The following is a 21,731-nucleotide window of genomic DNA, read 5'->3' on the forward strand; positions in this document are numbered from 1 at the left end:
TTATTAAAAATTTATATTGTAATGCAATGGACGGATAGAAGATTAATTAATTACATATGATGAATATTTTAACTATAAATTACATTGATGTTGTGTATGTAAGTAACCTCATTAACTCATTGTACTTCATAAATATTTTCTTCGTGGATTTGCACTGAAAATTTTAAATTATTTATAGTAAATCATCAAGCTTTAAAGTTTAAATTGAAAGTAATCCTACAATTCTTTAGTTGTTCATTTTGTTGTTTATAATTAATTAAGATTTCAAATTGTTTTTAAATATTTGGAGAAAAAAAAATCCGAACTTGGATATATTCTCAAGTTATATATGCACTTGAATTTGAAGCTTTTAGAATTTAAATAAAATTATTATTCAAAAAATTATAATAACCACATATAAATATTTTATATGTTAAAACCAAAAACCCTAAAAGTTTCTAATTTTAGATGCATAATAGGACTTTTATGAAATTTAGGATACTATAAAGTTTTTCAATATTAAGTATGAGGGATGAAATTATGTATATGATCCAAAATTTATTATGGTGATGTTTGGTTTGGGATAAGTAGACTAGAAAAGTGTAATTTTTCCGAAAGTGCATAAAATATTTGTATTTGATTTGTGCAATAAATTTACCAATTTGTTTTATTATCTAATCACATTTACATTTATATTATAGACATTATTGTCTTTTGTAATTTGAGAGTAATTTACTTTCACAAAGTTAATTAATATATCAAATAAATTCAAATTATACTTCCTAAAAAAATATTTATTTAAAAGTTTATAATTTCCAGAAAATATACTCCGGAAAATACACCACTTTGAACTAAATGAGTCGTATATCATATGATTGTTTTTAATTCATAGAATGTGCAACGGGGTCAACTGCGACCCAACTATTTGTGGAGGGCATATCCGGAGTACAAACCCCATAGAAAGCCCTTCAAGTATTGGGCTTACTGAAAGCCCATAAACACTTTCGAATTTGGGTAGTCCCGTGGATGAATGAATCGAAATAGGACATTTGTATTATTTTGAAAATGAAATGAAAATGAAATGTTCTTTTTGTAATTTTTTTTTTTTGCATTTGCTAATTTGAAATAATGTAAAAATTATCTAGGCTAATTTAATTTTTAATATTACTATGTTAAATAACCAAACAATGATAATAAGTCTTTGGTCTAACAATAAGACCAAAGCTGAGGCTTAGAAGGGTTTTAATTATCGTTTATATTGAATTTGAATAATATTAAATTAATATTAAGATTGTTCAGATCAGGTTGCATTGGAATCTGATTTAAACAATTTAGTCTTAAATAAATAAAAATTTATTCAAATAGTTAATTGATATTTGAATGTTTTGATTGGGATTACTGAATCGGATTGTATTGAAATTCAATTTGAATAGTCATAATTGATTTTAACAGTGTTCAAATCGGATTGAATCGGAACCTAATTTGAATACTTAATTGATATTTGAAATGCCTCGTTTGGGACTTTTAAAATGGGATTGGGTTAGAATTGACTTTTCCTTTTTTTTTGTTTTTTTTTTTGGGGTAGAAAAGACGATAACAGCTTGAAATACAGAATCTAGAGTAAGCTACTCGTGTAGCATCATGAGAAATCCAGGTCAATAAGCCTGACGGACAAACATCCAGATCATGAACATCCAACAAAACAAAACTAGCTAACCAATCTGTACATATGTTGGCTTTCTTATAAACATGAGAAACAAGAACAAAACCAAAATCCTTAAAAGCATGCTTCACAGTGAATTGAATTTCAATAATCATAATTGATATGTCGACGTCAAAATGAATGTTCATTTTTGACCTAGTTATGGGCTTTGTTGGTGGCAAGTGGTAACACCTTGTCTTTCATGGGTTCGTAGCAAAATTCAAGCCTATCTCGAGAATTAATGGGCCGAACCATGTCGGTTCAGATGTTAATTTACAGGCCCAGTGTTAGGTAGTATTTCCAAGGACAGAACTTCGTTTTAAAACCCAACCGTTGCCGCCAGCTATAGCGTCTGAAAAATATTGCTCCGCCAGAGGAACTTGCCATGAAAAAATGAGACACACAAACTCTGAGAATTACCTTGCCTGCCACTGCCATGGCCAAGCTCCCCGTGCCCCTCTCCTGGAAGCGACTGCTCACGCTTCTCAAAGCCGAGAAGGATTCCCTGTCCGCACTCTCCCTGTTCGATTCCGCGACCCGACATCCGGGTTACACCCACTCTACCCACGTATTCGAACATATCCTTCGTCGACTCATCGATTCAAGACTCGTCGTCCACGTATCTCGGATCGTTGAACTCATAAAAACGCAGAAATGCCAATGCACAGAAGATGTTGCTTTAATAGTTATCAAAGCTTATACAAAGAACAAAATGGTAGATAAAGCTTTAGATACTTTTCAACAAATGGAGGATATTTTTGGTTGTAAGCCTGGAATAAGGTCGTATAATTCTTTGTTAAATGCTTTTATTGAGTTCAATCAGTGGGATAAGGCCGAGTCTTTTTTCGCTTATTTTGAAACCATGGGTATATTGCCAAATTTGCAGACTTATAATATTTTGCTTAAGATTTCGTGTAGAAAGAAGCAATTTAACAAGGCGAAACAGTTGTTGGATTGTATGTGGGGAGGAGATTTTAAGCCTGACGTGTATAGTTATGCTACTGTCATTAGTGGGATGGTGAAAGGTGGGGATTTGTCATTTGCGTTGGAGGTGTTTGATGAAATGTTTGAAAGACGAGTGATACCTGATGTAAGGTGTTATAATATAATGATTGATGGTTTTTTAAAGAAAACGAATTATCATAAGGCTAAAGAAATTTGGAAGAGGTTATTGGAGGCGCCTTCGGTTTATCCAAATATAGTTACTTATAACATTATGATAAGTGGGCTGTGCAAGTGTGGGAGGTTTGATGAGAGTTTGGAAATGTGGGAAAGAATGAAAAAGAATGAACGTGAAAAGGATATGTTTACATACAGTAGTTTGATACACGGGTTATGTAAAGTAGGGAACATTGACGGGGCTGTAAGAGTTTATAAAGAGATGGTTGAAAGTGGTGTAGTTATTGATGTTGTTACTTATAATGCAATGCTTGATGGGTTTTGTAAAGCAGGGAAGATTAAGGAGAGTTTTGAATTGTGGGCGGTGATGGATAAGGAAAATTGTCAGAATATTGTTAGTTATAACATATTGATCAAAGGGTTGTTTGAGAATGGAAAGGTGGAAGAAGCAATTTTCATTTGGGAAATATTATGTAAGAATGATGGTGGATCTGATTCCACGACTTATGGTGTTCTAATTAATGGTTTGTGCAAGAATGGACGTGTAAATAAGGCTTTGAAGATATTGAAAGAGGCTGAAGATGGATGTGCTGAGTTGGATGCTTTTGCATATTCTTCAGTGGTTGATGGTTTGTGCAAAGACAGGAGACTAGATGAAGCAATCAACATGGTGTTTCGGATGGAAAAACATGGCTATAAGCTGGATCCTTATGTTTGCAATCCACTGCTTTTTGGATTTGTTGGAGCTTCCAAACTCGGGGAGGCAATAAGCTTTTTGAGGGAAATGGAGCGTCAGGGTTGCTCTCCTACTATTGTCTCTTATAACACACTTATAAATGGTTTATGCAAAGCAGAAAGATTCGGTGAGGCATATTCTTTTGTTAAGGAGATGCTAGAGAAAGAGTTGAAGCCAGATGTAATCACATGTAGCTTGTTGCTGGATGGCCTTTGTCAAGTAAAGAAGATTGACATGGCCCTCAACTTGTGGCAACAAGCTCTTGAAAAAGGTATTAAGCCTGATGTGACCATGCACAATATTCTGATGCATGGGCTTTGCTCTGCAGGCAAAATTGAAGATGCTTTGCAGCTTTATTCAACTATGAAGCGATCAAACTGTGTTCCCAATCTTGTCACTCACAATACCCTCATGGAGGGGCTGTATAAAGCCAGTGACTGTGAAAAGGCATTACAGATTTGGCAAAGTATTTTAGATGCTGGCCTACGGCCAGATATTATCTCATATAATATCACTCTTAAGGGACTTTGCTCTTGCAATAGAATAACAGATGCCATCAGCTTTTTAAATGATGCTTTGAATCGGGGAATAGTTCCTACTGCTATTACATGGAATATCCTTGTCAGAGCTGCAGTTAATTGTGGGACTTCTTGATTTGTTAGAGTTTAAAATACCAGGAAGTAAGTATTTTTTTTGTCGAATTCTGTGTCTTTCCTTTTCCTCAGTTGATTATAGTGACAAATGAAGCTAAATTCTTATGATGCACTTTTCAGCTTATATTGGATAATTTATTTAATTCTTTGTTGACAATATTTTTTTTAGGTCCTGCAACTCCTAGTGAGGAGATGCTAAGCTACCATGAAGTCCTGGATTCAAGTAAATGGACTCTCTTATGGGATCACTCTGAATGGACGAGAAATAAAAGAAAGAAGAAGGGCATTTCAATCCAAGAGACGCATCAGCAGTTGAAGGCAAAGAAAGAGGAAGAGAAAGAAGTGGGAATATCCGGAATCAGCAGTTAGTTGAATTCCCGGTACAAGAGTTCTCGTATCCGGTCAACCAGTAACCGGTGTGGGAGTATGAGAATAAGCTGTTGGTGCAGGTGCAATAGAAGCTCTAGACGCTCTTGGTCTCCTCAACGCATCCGCTGTTGTTAGAATGAAATTCCCCGGTGCTTTGTTTGCCATTGAATGCGCTGTGGGACGTCGAGGAAGAGCATCTGGGAATTTCTCTTTTTTTTTACGACTGCCCGGAGCCGGAGTTGGTCTCGTGGCTAGGTCTTTAACCGGTTCGGAAGATAAACTATCAGTCAATGAAGTGGGCTTAAACAGAAAGTTGGGTATTGTATTGAGATGCTCGCTTGGCCGGAACCCCAACTACTACGTTGGGAGAATTGAAAAATAAATTAAGACTATCCAAAGAAGGATCGGATCTTTTAAAGAACTATATTGGGGAACAGGAAACTCCTGGTTCGGGAGCGGGCGTCAACCAAGCGCCAGGTAGGGTGTCCAATATTTAATTTGAGGTGATATTTCCAGGAGATATGAACAAATATAGACTGCTTATTTTTGTTTCTGAAGGATCCTCTTGTTGCAAACATTATTTCCTTATATTGCAAATCCTTGCAGGCATTCACATCCTGAGTACCACCTCGGAGCTTAATTTGGCATATGGTGAGTATTCTCCATTCTGATTATCAAGTTGCACCAGAATCTTGTTGTTTACTTGATCAGCTCATTCCGGGCCCATAAGTTTTGTTAGTTTATTTTGATAGAAAGGCTTTTATGAAAAGATGGTCTAGGATGTAAAAAACTAGGTGTATATGGATTTTGGGATGCTTTTACTGACACATTTTTGTGATACTCCACTACAAAACCATTACCATTGAACTGGTCTGTAACAATTGGCCTATAAGCCTCGCAAATAAGATGAATAACTGTCATGTTCATGTTATCTGCCAGTGAGATTTATTTAGAATGACAATTCAGTTCTTGAAGTCCAGTCCTGAAGTTTGTGATCATCAGTTACACCTCGATTATGCTTTTCCTCTTTAGTTTGGCCAGTTGAACTGTAGCAACAGATTTCCATTTTGTATATGATGTCAACAATACAAGCCATGAAACAAAAGCATTCTGTTATATGCATAATGAAATAAAAGGCTACGCTTTTTCTTTGTTTCTGTGTACAGTGACAGGGATAAGTTCATAAAGCATCAAGCCTAGTAACTAACTTAGTTACATGGTTCTTGGTGATTTAAGTAATATTGCCAAGATCAAAGTGAATGATGCAAAAGAAAACTGCTTGATGTATCAAATCCAAGTTGCAAGTTTTCACTTGGGGCTATTGAATCTTGCTATATTCATTGAGAATTGTTATGACTTAAGGATTGTACAGCATAATTTCATTGAATTAGATGGCTTAAGTGACTTATTTCTTTTCCTTGTCTGTCTTCTCCATACTTTCAATCTCTGATGACAATCTCTGCTCATAGCTCAACTGAGTGATCAAACCCACTAAAATTGCTCCAAGAACTGCAACTTTTCGCCAATCTGGTGAAGAAGAAATGAAGGAATCAGCAATAACAATGACTAGCACCCCAATCAAAGCAAGGTAAATATTCTTTCTAGCTTTGGACCCAGCTTTTGTTTTAATAAGCTCTTTAATCCTCTCTGCTTCCACTTTAGCCTTGGCTTTATCAACAGGCGGTTTCTGCCCTAAATTCTTAAAGAACATTCCCTCATTCCTGTCTTTAACAATTTGACCTTCAAAATCTGCTATCTTATTTTCGTTCTTCTCAATTTCTTGTTTGTTCAACTCTGCAGATTCTTCAAAAGCTTGCATCTGGCTTTCTATATTCTCCATTATCTGCTAATGAAAAAAATAATGAATAAGTGGGTTCAGGAGATAATTCCCTAGCAAGACTTTTTTTTTTTTTTTTTCCATTTTTGTTTTTTAAATTTTCCCTATGTATGGCATTGAGAATAAAGGAATTGAATTGGACAGACCCTGGTACCAGCTTCATCGAGTCCTTTAAGAGCATCTTCTCCAATTTTATCGAACTCGGCATTGGCTTCTTCAGCAAATTGAGTCAGATAAGCTGATCTTTCATCTAGGTAATCAGTGAGACGAACTTTTTGAGCTTGAAGCATAGCTATTCTTGCAAGTAGCTCTTGCTTACGAGTATCACCTTCAGGAGGTGGAGACGCCTCTGAATCAGAATTAGAATCACTGGAGTTGCAAAGGTATAATATTGAATTCTTTTGGTTAATTGGTCTTCTTGTACGGAAAAGGGTATGCTTTGTAGGTGAAAAAGAGGTGTTGATGGCTTTGAGCGCCATCATCTTCTTCTTTCCCTTACAGAAGTGGGAGAGAGGGGGTTGGATTTTGAACCTTTCGTTTGGTGGATATTATTGTGGAGTGTGGCCAATCTTTACACTGACATGTTATTATGGATTTTTGAAATGGGCTGGGCCGTAAAATCATACGAAGTATGGGCTTTAAGTGCGTAAAACAGTGTCTAAAGTTCGGACTATGATATCAATTCACCTCCTGAATTTTGAATCAAATTTAGTTGAACATCTAGCTCAGGTTTAAGCTTGATTTGCTAATTTCTAGAATGAGTTTCAGCATTTCACAAGTTCAACTGCCTAGTAAAAATTCAATAATTTAGGTAGTATTTTTATTTAACAATTCATTTTTATCTAAACATTGTGCATTAGAATAATTATTTATATGAAATAACAAAACATTATTTTGAAGAATGTCCTTACAAGAAAAATTATGTTAACACTAAACCGAGCTTAAAGTGTTTTAAGATTGTTCATTGAAATATATAAATCGAGCTTAGTTTATAAAATTATTAGGGGAAGCCAATTTAAATTTTTACAAATTTTAGAGGGGGCCAAATATAATTTTCAACATTTCGAGAGATCAAAATGCGATTTTTTAAAAAAGAAATTTCTGGGGTCGGGGCCCCTTAGATCTCTCTATACAGCTCCACCACTGGCTCTAATCATCTATGAATATCATAAACTTAAAGAAGAACATTAAAGTTTGCATTACACATAAAAATTCCTTAACATGTCCAAGAATATTTACAAGCACCTAAGATATAATAAACAGAAATATCCGCTAAAAATAAATGACTAAGAATGTCTCAATGAGCGCGCCCACTAGCCTTCTTGTAGGTATACCATTTTGCAATCCAAAGATAGACAAAGAAGTTCAAGACGCTGAGAATGGCTAAGAGCCAGTAGAAGTAATCGAGATGGCCCCTGTTCAAGTTGTCTGGAATCCAGCCAAGCTTACCATGCCTCGCAGTAACTTTGGTCACTATAGTAACCAAAAGAGTACTCAAATAATTTCCTACAGCAACCGTTGTAAGTGAGAGAGCTGAGCATAGACTTCTCATAGCATCAGGTGCCTGGTCATAGAAAAACTCCAATTGTCCGATGAAAGTAAAAACTTCTGCACATCCAATAAGAAAGTACTGCGGAACTTGCCAGAAGATTGACATTGGAATATACTCAAGATCGTAGTAGTTGTGCGTTTGGACATATTGAAGCCGAATAACCTCTAATACTCCAGCAACAATCATTGCGAAAATGGATATAACAAGGCCAATGCCCATACGTTGGAGCTGAGTGAAGCCTCTTTCATTGCCTGTGAATTTTCTTGCATATGGGACGATGAATCGGTCATATACTGGAGCCCAAAAAATGACACTAAGGGTGTCAAAGAGCGAGAGGGATGCTGATGGAATCTTGAATTTTGGACCCATATGTTGGTCCATGGTGTTTCCTTGTAAAACAAACATGGTGCTCATTTGACTATATACTGTGGAAAAGACAATTCCACTTGCCCATACTGGAAGCAGTCTAATAATTGCCTTGAGCTCTTCAACTTGAGTTACTGTGCATAGTCTCCATGGGTCTGGTGTGCTCTTGAGGCTGTCAGATTGGGTCTCCACAGCTGCCTTGTCAAAGAACCTGAAATTTGCTAGTTTTGATGAGATCAAAATTAGAAAGCGAACCCTTATTCACTCAATTCCAGAACATTTCCCAGCGATCATCAGATATTGCATTGCAACAGAAGAAAATACTAAAAGAAACTAAAATATGAGACATGTAGGGTATCCAATGATAATTAATTAATAACCAATTTCCGGAACATACCCTTGATAACTAATTGATAAAAAATTTGCTTTAATGAACCTGTAGTTTCAATATATGCTTCAGAATACTTACTTGAGCTTGTCTGTGTGCTCAAGTTTGCGACTTCCTTGGATATGACTTTCTTCATCCGTAGTCTCATAAAGAAGAGACTTGTCAACAGGAACTTTAACATGCAATTTTCTGAAGGATGCAACTATAACTTGAAAAATCCTGGTAAGAGGACTTCCTCCAGGTTTTTGAATTCGGTATAACTTGCTTCCTGAGAAGAAAAACACAACTGCAATGGCCATTGCAACTGTTGGGATCCCAAATCCCCACCCCCAGCCAACATTCATTTGTATCCAGACCAAAACAGAAGAGGCAACAAGGGCACCAATATTGATTGTGAAGTAAAACCAATTGAAAAAAGAGCTCTTCTTTTCCTTTTCAATATCATCAGTTTCATCAAATTGATCAGCACCAAAGGATGAGACACATGGCTTGATTCCACCAGTCCCTAGAGCAATTAAATAAAGTGCAACAAAGCATACTGCACTTTGTGTTCCTGTTGGGTGGCAAGAATCTTTATCACATGATGGCTTTAGTCCAGGGAGAGAAGCAGAAAATGTTAAGAGTGCCATCCCCTACAAGAAAAGTGTGTATTATATTCGCATTTGGCATGTTCTGCAACCTCATGATCTAAGCGGAAAAAGAATCGATAGCCTGGTTTTAATGCTGTCACATTATTTCTATAAACTGACACTAAACCTTGTGAAAACGAAACAAAGCAGAAACTTTTTCTTTTACAAAATTTGCCAAAAAAAAAAATTATTGTAATATTAATGGTATTCATCAGCCTGGCATTCTTTGTATAATTTGTCCAGAAAAGGAACAAAGCTTTGTCAAAATTTTTGCCCAAAAATTTTATTATTACTTCTTCAATATGCTTTTTCAATGCAATCTTCTGTGTTATGCCTCTAATAATGTTAAGTTAAAACCTTTTTCCATTGAAGTTTTTATGGACTTTTTAGAATGGCTGAGAGAAAAGCATAAACAAAAAAGTTGATACTCAAGACATTGATTAAAATTTATGTGAATTTGGATTTAATATTCTATAGGTAAGAAATTGGTTGAAGTAAACTTACAAGGATATAGATGATAACAAAACTGGCAATTGTCCAATATCTTCCCAAGTATGCATCAGCTAGAAAGGCTCCGATCAGTGGTGTAATGTAGCAAGTTCCTGACCAATTAGTCACATTGTTTGATGCAGCAACATTTCCTTGGTTGAGACGTTCCTGAAGATAGTTGACTAGATTGGTACTCATTCCATAGTATGCCAACCTCTCACAGCATTCATTCCCTGCAACGAAATTTCAGGGTTGACATGGATTATGACAAACAAAATTGTGCCATCTTATGACGCTCGTGAAAGAAAAATTGAAAAAGTAGCATTTCATTTTGCAGTTAGCTAAAGACAAGTCGATTGAATGTCATACCAAGAATAAATCGGCATGCTTTCCAGTTTCCAGTTTTCTTTTTATTAGCAGGTTTTCCTTTTATATTCACTGTCCCATCCTTCGTGAACAGGTCGTCTTCTGCCATAATTTCCTCAAAGATTTGCTAATGGTTCACCTACAAAAGGAATCATAAACTCAAACTTAGAAAGTCAGTCTGCCACAATCATTAACACATCCATGTTGAATCATAACCATCATAACAAGATTTCAGTTGTTACAAGATTCTATTCCTCTGTCTTCCAAAACAGAGAATAATAACACATTATCTGCAAATTTTATTTGCAGTAAGCATGTAATCATAAGCCTTAAGTGTGTGCAATATAACATACTTCTTAGGAAACATTATGCTTTGCAAATAAACTAGTTCAATATTTCAGTTATAACCCTGTGCATACACACACACAAACATAATGAAGAATCTGATCATAAGAATTGGAGTTTGTAACTAATTCACTTGGCACCACTAAAGCATCATAAAGGTAAAAATAAAAAGTTGTCACTCTCTGGGTGTGGTTGAGGGTTAATGACTACTTCTAATTGCATCAAATATATTTGGTAACTATATTACTTATTTCAATTAGGAAACATGAGTACTTACTTATGTGGACACAACTTGCAGCCAGCTGGAAAAAATGTATCTAAATGGAAAACAGAAAAACGACATACTTGCGAAAAAAAATGAAATCAATAGTGAATCAAACAATAGCTGGAGTCCATACGGTTTGCCCTCTAAGTACTTCAGTTTTCTATTTTATACATTTAAAGGATAAAGGATTTCTTCAGATGAGTAGAAATTTAAACTTTAACACCTAGTCCAAGTCACCATAGCAACTTTATATGATTCTGGCATTAAATACTAGGGCCGGCAAAAATTGAATCAAATAATGAAAGAAGATGAAACGATTTTTACCATAAAGTAATAAACCTAAAGAAGAACTTCCTTTTACTTCTTTAAGGGGGCAAAGATGTCAATGGACCACAACTTTTGAAATGAACAGCGTTGGTTTTATCCACAGCAAACATCAAATTACAATTTTTTTAAAAAAATTTATTCATTGACTTTTTTTGTATTATATTTAAAAAGTCAGCAAAAAGACTGACCACAGTTTGGTTCCAAACTCTACTAAACCAAACTGGTCAAAACTATAAAATAATTTTTTTATGTTTTATTACAATTTTTTTCAATAGATCTCTTTATTTTTGTTTTCATTATTATTACCACTACTACGTTTTTTCAGTCATGCTAAAGAGTAACAAATTCTAGAAAAAATTTTAAAAAAATAAAATTACAAAAGTTCCAAACCAGACCAAAGGGCACCAGAAGTTAAGAGCATTTCAGTTTCGAATCGACACTTAGAACCGCAACTGGTGATTTCAAAGCCAAAACCAGAGGTTCCGCGGACTGTAAGACTCAGATAGTAAGAATCCAAAATAATCTTATCTGCTAGAAGGCACCGATATAAAAATGTTCATTATCAAACAATACAAAATTTTGCCATATGTGCGAGTATTGTCTCGTAGTACAGGCAATGGCCACGAAAAGCTCACAACTTAAATTCAACAGTCCATACTTTTTAAGCTTTCCGAAAATTAAAAATACAAATGTACCATGGATTATATACTCTAGAAACTAAATACCAAACCAAAAAAATTGCTTCAACAATAACGCATTCAATTGAATCATTTATGCCAAAATCAAATCAGAATTCAATTCAAAACCACAAATCATATTCGTTTAACCGAACGAAATGATATACAAAATCAAATTTAAAATTAGAAACGAAAGAAGAGTTTTAACACTCATTGTCAGGAATCAGGATCGAGACAGAATCATAATATAATAGCTCTAATTAAAACTGGAAATCAAATAAACAAAAAAACTCGTTGAAGAAACAGAAACAAATCGGATTGAATTACAGAGAACAAGAAGAAATGCTAAAAAAAACCTGCTGTTGGAGGAGGGAGAGAGAGAGATTCTGAATCCTGAAGAAGAGTGTTTTGGGGTTGGTAACGGTGGCAGTAAAGGGAGTGTAGGTGGTGGTGCATATAAGTAATAGAATATGTAGAAAGAAAGGAAATGAATGCGAGCCAAAAAAGGAGACGAAGTCCGCTTCCTACTCCTGCACGACTCTACAAAAGAGAGCGAAAAAAAAAAACTAGAAAAGAAATAAAAAGTAAATGGACAGATGAGATACGAATACAGTCTTTTTCGTAGGTAAGTACTTAACGAGACTGTTGGGATTTTGGCATTTTGCAATTGTACCCCTCTACTTTTTTGTATTTTGTTTTTGTGCAGTTTGATGTTTGTATACTTTTTTCTCTCTCTGTTTCATTAAAAATTACATTTTCACAAGTAACGTGTTGATTAAGCTAATAAATAATTTCAAGCTATGTGGGGTGATAATATAAATTTAATTTAGAAAGTGTAATTGTTAAGAAGACTAAAAGCTTTTATGCTCTATGGCCTCAAAGGAATTAATCTTACAAGTTACTTTCAAAAAAAAAATTCATAATCTCAAATAATATAAGAATTGAGAAAATTATTAAGCACATCAATTTTAGAAAAAAATAGCAGCGATATACTAAATTACCCTTAATTAATACTTAGAGAAGATATTAAAGTTGAAAAAAAATATTAATATTTTCTCAATGTTCGCCAACAAAGAATTGGTTGACAAAATGTTTTAGCTCCCTTAAGAAAGAGATGAGTGTTTAATCTTTATAAATAAAGAAAATATATGCTAAAAGCACTTTCCTTTATGCGAGTAAATTAATAATTAATATTATTAAAAATATTAATTATTTTACTAGTTAATATTTGCTAATTTAATTTTAAGTCAGTAATTTTCTTTTGCTAAGTGCTAGGAAAGATTTACTTCTGGCTAATGGTGTATATATGGTCCATATATCAAACCAATTAAGACATTTTCATCTAAATTTGAACAGCTAAATACATAAATTCACTTATCTATTTTAAAATTTTAACATTCTGGCACCATGAACTTTGTGAATGATCTATGGTGCACTTGAACTTGCAATTTTTGATAATATCGTACACCTTTGTATATTTATAGCAGTAGTTTTTAGGATTTTTAACTTTTATATACAATATTTATTTGATGTGTAGTTAACAGAACTTTATCAATAATAATTTTTGTATTTTTCAACTACGTAATAGGTATTTAATTAATCTAATTTTGTGAGTTGAAATGTCAATAAAATAATTCTGCAAGTTAACATGTTTAATATTTGTAATTTTATAAATTAAAATATTTAATTGGTCAAAATAAAAATTAAATGTGTCACAAAATTAAAATAACAAAATTCAGGGACGAATTTATGTATTCAGCTAAATTCAAACTCTGTCAAATAAGAAATTTTAACATAGTAAAACCTAATTTATCATTTCATTAATGATATTTTACTTAATTGGTTAAATATCATTATATTCCAGCAAAAGTTGCAATAAAAAATGACAGATAAAGAACAGCTGTCCTGTGTCTTTTAAAGGAAAGTGGTAGAGAGGATATGGTAGAAGAGAAAATAGCAGAGTATTTATTTCTCCAAGGGAAAACATAGCAAACTTCTCAAAATGGTACCTTCCTCCTTATATTATAAAGGCAATTGAAAGCTTGCAAAGCACATACTTTTTTTTTTTATCAGCATAAAGATTAAATTTTATTAACCCCAATTATACGATTTATTATAAAATCACTTTAAATCGAACTTTGTATTTTGAGTAATGCCGTTTTAAAATTTAAATATATTTACACTCTAATTTAATCTTTAAGCCATAAAAATGGCTAAAATAATATTTAATTTGAACCATTTACCTTCGATAGCTTCAACCCAAGAATCCAAAACTCACGGTTTTGGTACCTTTCCCTTAACCCAAAAACCCTCTTGAAGCTCTCCATAGCAGCTCTTTATCTTCCATATTATGCAAGAGATAGTCAATATGAGGTGTCGTTGGATTTTGAAATAAGGCCGGTAGGACTTACTATTTCATTTTCAGGTGCAATACTAGTTGTGGCTTGATTTGAAATTGATAAGAAAATATAGTTATTATTATTATTATTATTATTAGTAGTAGTAGTAGTAGTATATTATTATTATTATTAAGCTGACTTTAATTCAATATTCGGTTTGTTCATTAAATTTAACACTTCTTTATTCTTTTCATTTTATTTATCACTTCAAAAAATAAAGTAAATATTAATTATTCTTTTTCAATTTTACCTGTAACTTTTAGTATCTCCATTGAATTATGGTAATTTACTTATTCAATTTTTTTCTAAAATTGAAATAGTAAATTGAATCATTTTCTTAATTATTTTGTTAAAATTGAAAAAAAAGTTCTTTTTGATATTTGGTATATTAAATTATTACATCAATAATAAGTTTGGAGTGATTGCTAAAGATTCAATTGCATGATTAATGTTTGCTTCCACGCCTCCTTTTGTTTTATAGCATAGTTTCAGAGTTGGAATCTTATATTAGCTTCTCTTCTATTATTAACCAAACATATAAAAACAACAAATCAAGTCAAAAGAATCAAAATCTTTAATTCACAATTAAAACTTAATTAATTAAATCCATTAAATAAATGACAAATAAGTCAATATATAGTTATTTACATATAATTTTTTTTAAACAAGTATTTAATAAAATTTGGAATCTTCTTCCAAATAGTATCTCAGATGTTCTTGTTTTAGATTTATGAATAAAGTTCCTTTCCTTCTAAAAAAAATAAAATAAAAATAAAAAAAGGTCGTTGCTTATGTCATCAATTTATCATATGATTCAATTGAGAACAATTTATAAAAGTAATGGAGTATATCATATTATAGATCCAACATAATCTAAATGGGTCCATTTTTGGTGCTATATCTCAATCCACTAATTATGTCTTGAAAGCGATAGCTTAATATTCTGAAACTAAATGATTGAAGTCCCATTTAAATTTTAATAATAGAAGAATCATAAAAGAGTTTTATGCTCAGTGTCTGTGTCTCAACCATAGTTATATTTATGGCTTCGTTCGGCAATAATTTTTTTCATAGTTTTTAATATTTTGACCGATTAAAATGTCAAATGTTATTTTTTTTGGTGTTTAATAATATATTATTTGAATTATCTTTTAAAGATTAAAGTAACGTTTTATAAAAAATTAATTTGTATAATATTAATTTTTAGCGTTTTATGAAAAGCTACTAAAACAAATAATGGTTATCAAAATAAGTAATTTTATCCAACAACTTATCTCTTAACAGAGAGAGGAGAGATAATTAATTATTATCATCATTCCATTTCCCTTAATTTATTTATATATATATAAATATATATATATAATTGATACAACTAAGAAAAGAAAAATCCACAATTGACTTTTTGATGGAAAGTTTTAAATCATTTTGGGTCATTAATTGATTTGACACAACTATGAAAAGAACAACCTTAGTTTCATCATTTGATATTGCAAATAAAGGAAGCCTTGGTTGGTTGACTTAACTGATGATTAAAATAGGTTTATTATTTTAATGTAATTGATTAAAATTTCATTCTTTAAATTAAATTACAAAAATTATTTTTTATTAGTCCACATTTTATTGGAAAAATTTAGATACCTTAACGTTTATATTGACTTACTAAATCTTTCTGACTTGTAAAATTATATTTATTATTTAACTATTTAATTCATAAATTTGTACTTTTTAAATACTTATAGAATAAAAATATTATTTAATGATTTCTATTAAAAGAAGCATGATATACTACACTTATTGAACAAACATCCGATGATTAAAATAAAAGTATAAAATTATATTCAATAAATGTGATTTTATAAATTGAAATATTTAATAGATGTAATTTTATTAATTGAATAATTTAATTAGCCAAATTAAAAAACGGTGGCTATCATTAAATTTTTCTTGTCACAATTAGGATTAGTTTTTGTATTGAGACATTTTTATTCTTCCAAGTCCAAAAAAAGTAAATTTAATAATAGATTAAGAAAACTCTCTCTTCTCATATTAAGAAATTAATTGTATATAGAAAGTTTTCTAAAATCCATAGAAAATTTTAGAGGCTAAAAATAATGAGCATTTTATGAAATTCATTTACATTAAATAACTTTTTTTTTTAATATTAATATAGCTTATTAATCAAAGAAAGCCAATAAAAACTTTTAACTCAGAATATTCAAAATAAAACCTCAAACACAAAAACTTCTAAATATTATATAAAGATTGAAAGAACATAATTACAATGTAATACGAAAAACAAAAAACAATGAATTGAAAATTTATTTCACTACATACCATTATTGTCTTTCAAAACCTAAATAGTTTTCTTATAAGTATAAGACCTGGCAACCAAAAGGTAAACCCCAAAATTAACCAAGCTCAAACCACCCAAAAGCCAAAAAAAATAATTCAGATGCCCATAATTCAAATTATCAGGAATCCAACCCTCCTTACCACCTCTTGTACTGAAATCTGTCACAGCATTCACCAAAAATGTACTCAAGTAATTCCCAAGAGCAGCAGTAGTGAGTGATAAAGCAGAGCAAAGACTTCTCATAGCATCAGGCCCCTGTTCATAGAAAAACTCCAATTGCCCAACAAAAGTAAAAACCTCTGCGCATCCAATAATAAAATACTGAGGAACCTGCCAAAATACAGACATTGGAATATGCTTAAGCTCGTAGTAATTATATTTCCTGACTTGGTGAAGCCTGGCCATTTCCAGGGTTCCTGCCACTGCCATTGAAAAAATAGATATGACTAGCCCAATTGCTATTCTTTGAAGTTGGGTGAACCCATTTTTTTGTTTTGTGAATTTTCTTGCTATTGGTACGATCATACGGTCATAAATTGGAACCCAGAAGATTACGCTAACGGTGTCGAAGAGGGAGAGAGAGGCAGAAGGGATTTGGAATGAAGAAGTGATTTGGAGATCCATAGTGTTGCCTTGGAGAACAAATAAGGTTCCCATTTGAGTATATACTGCAGAGAAAATTATTCCTGTTGCCCATATTGGAAGTAATCTAATTATGGATTTTAGTTCTTCTACTTGTGTTACTGTGCATAGTCTCCATGGGTGTATTGAGCCTTTTACTCTGTCTGATTCTGTTTCTACTGCTGCCTTGTCAAAGAAACTGTCAAGACATTGAAGATAAAACATGTTGTTATATGTCTCCAATTACGAAATTATTATCATACTAAGGGATGCACATTCAGTTGGTTTGAATTGAACCCAATTAGTACAAACTATAAATAATTTTTTTTGTTTTTGTAAGTAAACTGAATTGAATTTTCTATAGAACCAAACTGAGCTGAACTGAATCAAATCAACATGATTTAGTTCGTTTTGATTTTTCAATTTGAACTTTTTTATTGGATTAAATCCATTTTATTTTATGGTTTTAGAAACTAAATCAAAATGAAATTTTTTTGATTTTTTAATGTTAAAATCAAAATCAAACCAAATAGGAAGAAGTAGCTCAAATCGAAAAATAGAATTTATTAGCTCCCTAGAATGAAAGGAAGAATATATATATATATATATATATATATATATATATTCTCCCTTCTCATGGTAGTGCAAGTAGTCTGTTTAATTCTAAACCAAATCAAAAAACCAAAAATTCATATTTCATTTTTCTTAAACCAATCGAAACCAAACTATGCTCGAAACCAAAATCAAAATCGTCAGTTTATTTTCTACAAACTATCCAAAAATCAAAACCGAAGTTATCTAGAATTTCCGAAATCAAACCAATTAACTGAATAACTAAATTAGTTCTGTTTGGTTTTAACCGAACTTTTCTGACCCCTATACTATACTCCCTCCCATATACTCCAAAAAAAAAAAAAACAAAAAAAAAAAATCCTAACATTAGCTGTTATTAGCTTTAAAACTGATTAATTGTAGAAACTATACCTTAGTTGTTTTGTGTGGTGAAGCTTCCTGCTTCCTTTGACAGCAGATTCCTCATCAGACGTCTCAAACAAAAGAGACTCATCATCAGGAACTTGTACTCTAAATTTCCTCAAGGAAGCAACAATCACTTGGCATGTACGCGTCAAAGGACTCCCTCCAGGTTTCAGGTTTCTATAAAACTTAGTCCCAGAAAAAAAACTCATAACAGCAATTGCCATAGCCACAGCTGGGATACCAAAACCCCACCCCCACCCAACGTTCGTTTGTATCCAAACAAGAATAGAAGAAGCAATAAGAGCGCCAATATTAATTGAAAAATAAAACCAATTAAAGAAAGAACTCTTTTGTTTCTTCTCTGTTTCATCAGAATCATCAAATTGATCTGCACCAAAAGAAGAGACACAAGGCTTAATCCCTCCTGTCCCTAATGCTATAAGGTATAGTCCTAAGAAGAATACTGAAGTTTCTGTTCCTGTCGGATGACAAACATTGCTATGGTTGCAGGATGGTTTTAGTCCTTTAACTGATGCTGATAATGTTAACAATGTCATCCCCTGCAATAAAAATTCAAGTCATTTTCAGGACTACTAAGATCGTGTTCGGCAACAGCTTTTTGGGTAGTTTGTAGCGTTTTAACTATTTTTTATACTGTTCGGTAATATGTCGTTTGAATTAACTTTTTGGAGGTTAAGTTGGTATTTTTATAAAGGTTCAGCTTTTAGCATTTTATGAAAAACTGTTCAAACAGATATTAGCTAGTCAAACAATTTAAAAGACTACTAAAATAACTAAAAACTATTGAAAGACAGCTAATTTTGCTGAACAAACTTTAAATTGGAATTAAAGCCTTCATTGAGCTTAATTTACAAAAAGAAAAGAAAGAAAGAAATTTGTGGCTTTAAGGAAACTTACAAGAACATAAATGATGGAGAAACTTGCAATTGTCCAATATCTTCCCAAGTAGGCATCAGCTAAAAAAGCACCAAGCAATGGCATGACATAGCAAGTGCCAGACCAATTTGTGACATTGTTGATAGCCTCAACACTGCTTTGGTTCAATTGGAATTTCAGATAGTTAACTAAATTTGTGTTTATCCCATAGTATGCCAATCTTTCACAACATTCATTTCCTGCAATTCCAGAAATGTAATTAATTAAGTAGATAAGCATATCAAGAATCCAATTAACATAATTTAATCAATTTCTTTAATGCAAAGTCACCAAGAATACAAGGGCAAGCTTTCCATGTTCCTGTTTTTTTCTTGTCTGCAGGATTGCCATGAAAATCAATTGTACCATCTCTTGTGTAGATGTCTTGTTCTGCCATTGACTTTAATATTTTTGGTTCATCTCTTTTACAACTTTGTTTCACCAAGAGACAGATTCTTTGCATATAAAGCATATATTTGACATTTTTAATTTCTTACTGGTTTAATTTTTGGCACACAAATCAACCTTCAATTATGTTGTTGACATATTGTCATTTTCTATAGGTTGAGGTTATGGAACTGATGAGAGATGTATCAATGCCATTAATTCAAATTACATGAGGAGCTCTCGAACCCATGAAATGGTTCTTTAATGCCATTGGCACACTTTCTAAGGAAATAATATGAGTTACCGCGCTTTCCTTACATAATACTCCATCTATTTCAAAATATAATTCATTTATTATACAAATATTAAGGAAGCAATTAATAAATTCAATGGTAATTTGACCAAATTATTCTTTATTTCAAAATCAATAGTTATTTGTGAAAATATTTATTGTAACTAATCTAAACAAGGGTAACATTGGAAAAATGTCATTTATTACTCCTTAAAATACTCAAAATAATTTATATTTTGAGACAAAATAATCACCCAAAAACGATTTTTATTTTGAGACAGAGGAGTAACCAGCTTATTATCCATTTGATTTTATATTTTGGCATGTAATTCATTACTGTATCATTTGGAGTTTAGTATAATTACAAGTTAAAAGAAATTTATAACGAAAAACAGGTGAAAAATATGAAATTGTGAAATAGAAAATATGCAGAGGCTATTGCATAGTTCTTACTTTGTGGGTACCTATAGTTGAACTTTGACTATACTTGCATAAGTAATGGGCTTCTGCTACAACCACTTTTCAGGCTTCCCCGAGTTGGGTTGGGATGGTAAAATTTATTTCTTTTGATTTACAAATAAATTTTCCCCTAAATGCACACAAATTTGAGTTTGAAATGAATTTTCAATCTGTAAAAATCCATTAAAATAGGTATGTGTATTAATTGAATGGGTTTGAAATGAATATAAGTATTTAATCTATAGTTCCCCATAAATTTGAGTTAAGTGTGAGTTTAAAACTATGAACATCTACTATCCGCTTTTGTTATACAAATTTAAAAATATTATAAATAGATAATCAAATTTTAAAATCTTATAGAAAGAATAGTGAGTATTAAAATCCACCCCATACATGATCAATTCCATCCCTAGTACTAAAAATATAAATGGGTGTCAATTAAGTATGGTATGTTCACCACAAGTGTCTACACCAATTTGGTGAGTCTAAGTGTAGCCCGTACGGGTATTAAAATTTTAAATGAATTTGAGTCTGTTTTTTACTAAACAAACTTTGTGGTATTTCAAACTTAACAAGTAACCTATTATGACTATGAAGTTACGAATTTTAATTGTATTGTACCTTTCTCTATACTAGCAATAACAGTTTTATTATGCTTTTAGCAATAATAATAATTTTCACATTTTCAACTATTTAATAAGTGTTTAATTGATATAATTTTATAAGTTTGAGCGTTCAGCAAAATAATTTTTGCAAATTGAAGAATTTTAAAAGGTTCAATTTTTATAATTTGAAGTGTTCAATAGATCAACATAAAAATTGAGGGTGCTATAAGATTTTTGACGTAAAGTATGAGAGTGAATTTATGCATTGAGCCATATATTAATACAAATGCTTTTTGGGTCGTCTTAGACCTTTCGATTGGCTTTTATCTCCAAAAAATATCGAGCATGTTCCCGGAAATTTAAAGTAGGTGAAAATTCTCTCAATTTTTGGCCCACCATGCGATCTGTTATATAAATAGGTAAATGTCCATTTCCATTATGGATAGCAATAGTATGGCCGATCATTGTGGGTATAATGGTAGATGCATGTGACCACGTTGCTATTATTTCTTTTTCTGCTTTTGTGTTAAGCTTTTTTATTTTTTTTTAATAAATGATTTGCTACAAAATGGTTTTTTTTTTTTAGTGAACGTGTCACAGTTAATTTCTCCTTTTTTTTTTTTTGTTTTTTGAAAAGACAAAGAAAAAAATTCTATTTTTTCTTTGGCAAACCAGTGAGCGGCGCCAAATTTTTCTGAAAGGGGTTTTCTATTTGATTGTATCGAAAGGCCCAATGAATTGAGATTTCCCTATTGGGCCAGGTCATCTCGGGCGGGATCGCGACCCTTTGTCCCAGCCATTGTAGCACGTGTGCCATCTAGGGCATAAAGGGCATGATAACTTGATTTGGTCATAATGTGTCTCCTCTCATAATGTTAGTACTTCATATAGATTCGAAAGGT

The 21,731-nt window shown here is 32.2% G+C and overlaps 4 protein-coding genes across 4 annotated transcripts; 1 reads left to right on the forward strand and 3 right to left on the reverse strand.

Moving 5' to 3' along the window:
• Nucleotides 1-2,046: 2,046 nt before the first annotated feature.
• Nucleotides 2,047-7,047, forward strand: LOC119370607 (Pentatricopeptide repeat (PPR) superfamily protein). The gene is made up of 5 exons (XM_089718325.1): nt 2,047-4,216; nt 4,359-5,035; nt 5,165-5,209; nt 6,028-6,146; nt 6,540-7,047. The coding sequence occupies exon 1, from the start codon at nt 2,118-2,120 to the stop codon at nt 4,188-4,190; it is 2,073 nt and encodes a 690-aa protein (XP_089574451.1). The 5' UTR covers nt 2,047-2,117; the 3' UTR covers nt 4,191-4,216; nt 4,359-5,035; nt 5,165-5,209; nt 6,028-6,146; nt 6,540-7,047.
• Nucleotides 5,844-6,877, reverse strand: LOC105646633 (8-amino-7-oxononanoate synthase). The gene is made up of 2 exons (XM_012232519.4): nt 6,542-6,877; nt 5,844-6,401 (listed from the first exon to the last, which is right to left on the reverse strand). The coding sequence occupies exons 1-2, from the start codon at nt 6,875-6,877 to the stop codon at nt 5,964-5,966; spliced, it is 774 nt and encodes a 257-aa protein (XP_012087909.1). The 3' UTR covers nt 5,844-5,963.
• A 492-nt stretch (nt 7,048-7,539) lies between the features above and the next one.
• On the reverse strand, nt 7,540-12,354 carry LOC105646632 (protein NRT1/ PTR FAMILY 8.1). The gene is made up of 5 exons (XM_012232516.4): nt 12,156-12,354; nt 10,189-10,324; nt 9,835-10,052; nt 8,783-9,333; nt 7,540-8,524 (listed from the first exon to the last, which is right to left on the reverse strand). The coding sequence occupies exons 2-5, from the start codon at nt 10,292-10,294 to the stop codon at nt 7,693-7,695; spliced, it is 1,707 nt and encodes a 568-aa protein (XP_012087906.1). The 5' UTR covers nt 10,295-10,324; nt 12,156-12,354; the 3' UTR covers nt 7,540-7,692.
• A 4,191-nt stretch (nt 12,355-16,545) lies between these two features.
• LOC105646712 (protein NRT1/ PTR FAMILY 8.1) lies at nt 16,546-19,483 on the reverse strand. Its single transcript, XM_012232633.4, has 4 exons — nt 19,378-19,483; nt 19,069-19,286; nt 18,157-18,710; nt 16,546-17,371 (listed from the first exon to the last, which is right to left on the reverse strand). Exons 1-4 carry the CDS (start codon nt 19,481-19,483, stop codon nt 16,552-16,554), a joined length of 1,698 nt encoding a protein of 565 aa, XP_012088023.1. The 3' UTR covers nt 16,546-16,551.
• Between the last annotated feature and the right edge of the window lie 2,248 nt (nt 19,484-21,731).

Source organism: Jatropha curcas, chromosome 2 (assembly GCF_041381405.1).
Source record: "Jatropha curcas cultivar XTBG-Jc1 chromosome 2, XTBG_Jcur_1.0, whole genome shotgun sequence".
Classification (NCBI taxonomy): Eukaryota; Viridiplantae; Streptophyta; class Magnoliopsida; order Malpighiales; family Euphorbiaceae; genus Jatropha; species Jatropha curcas.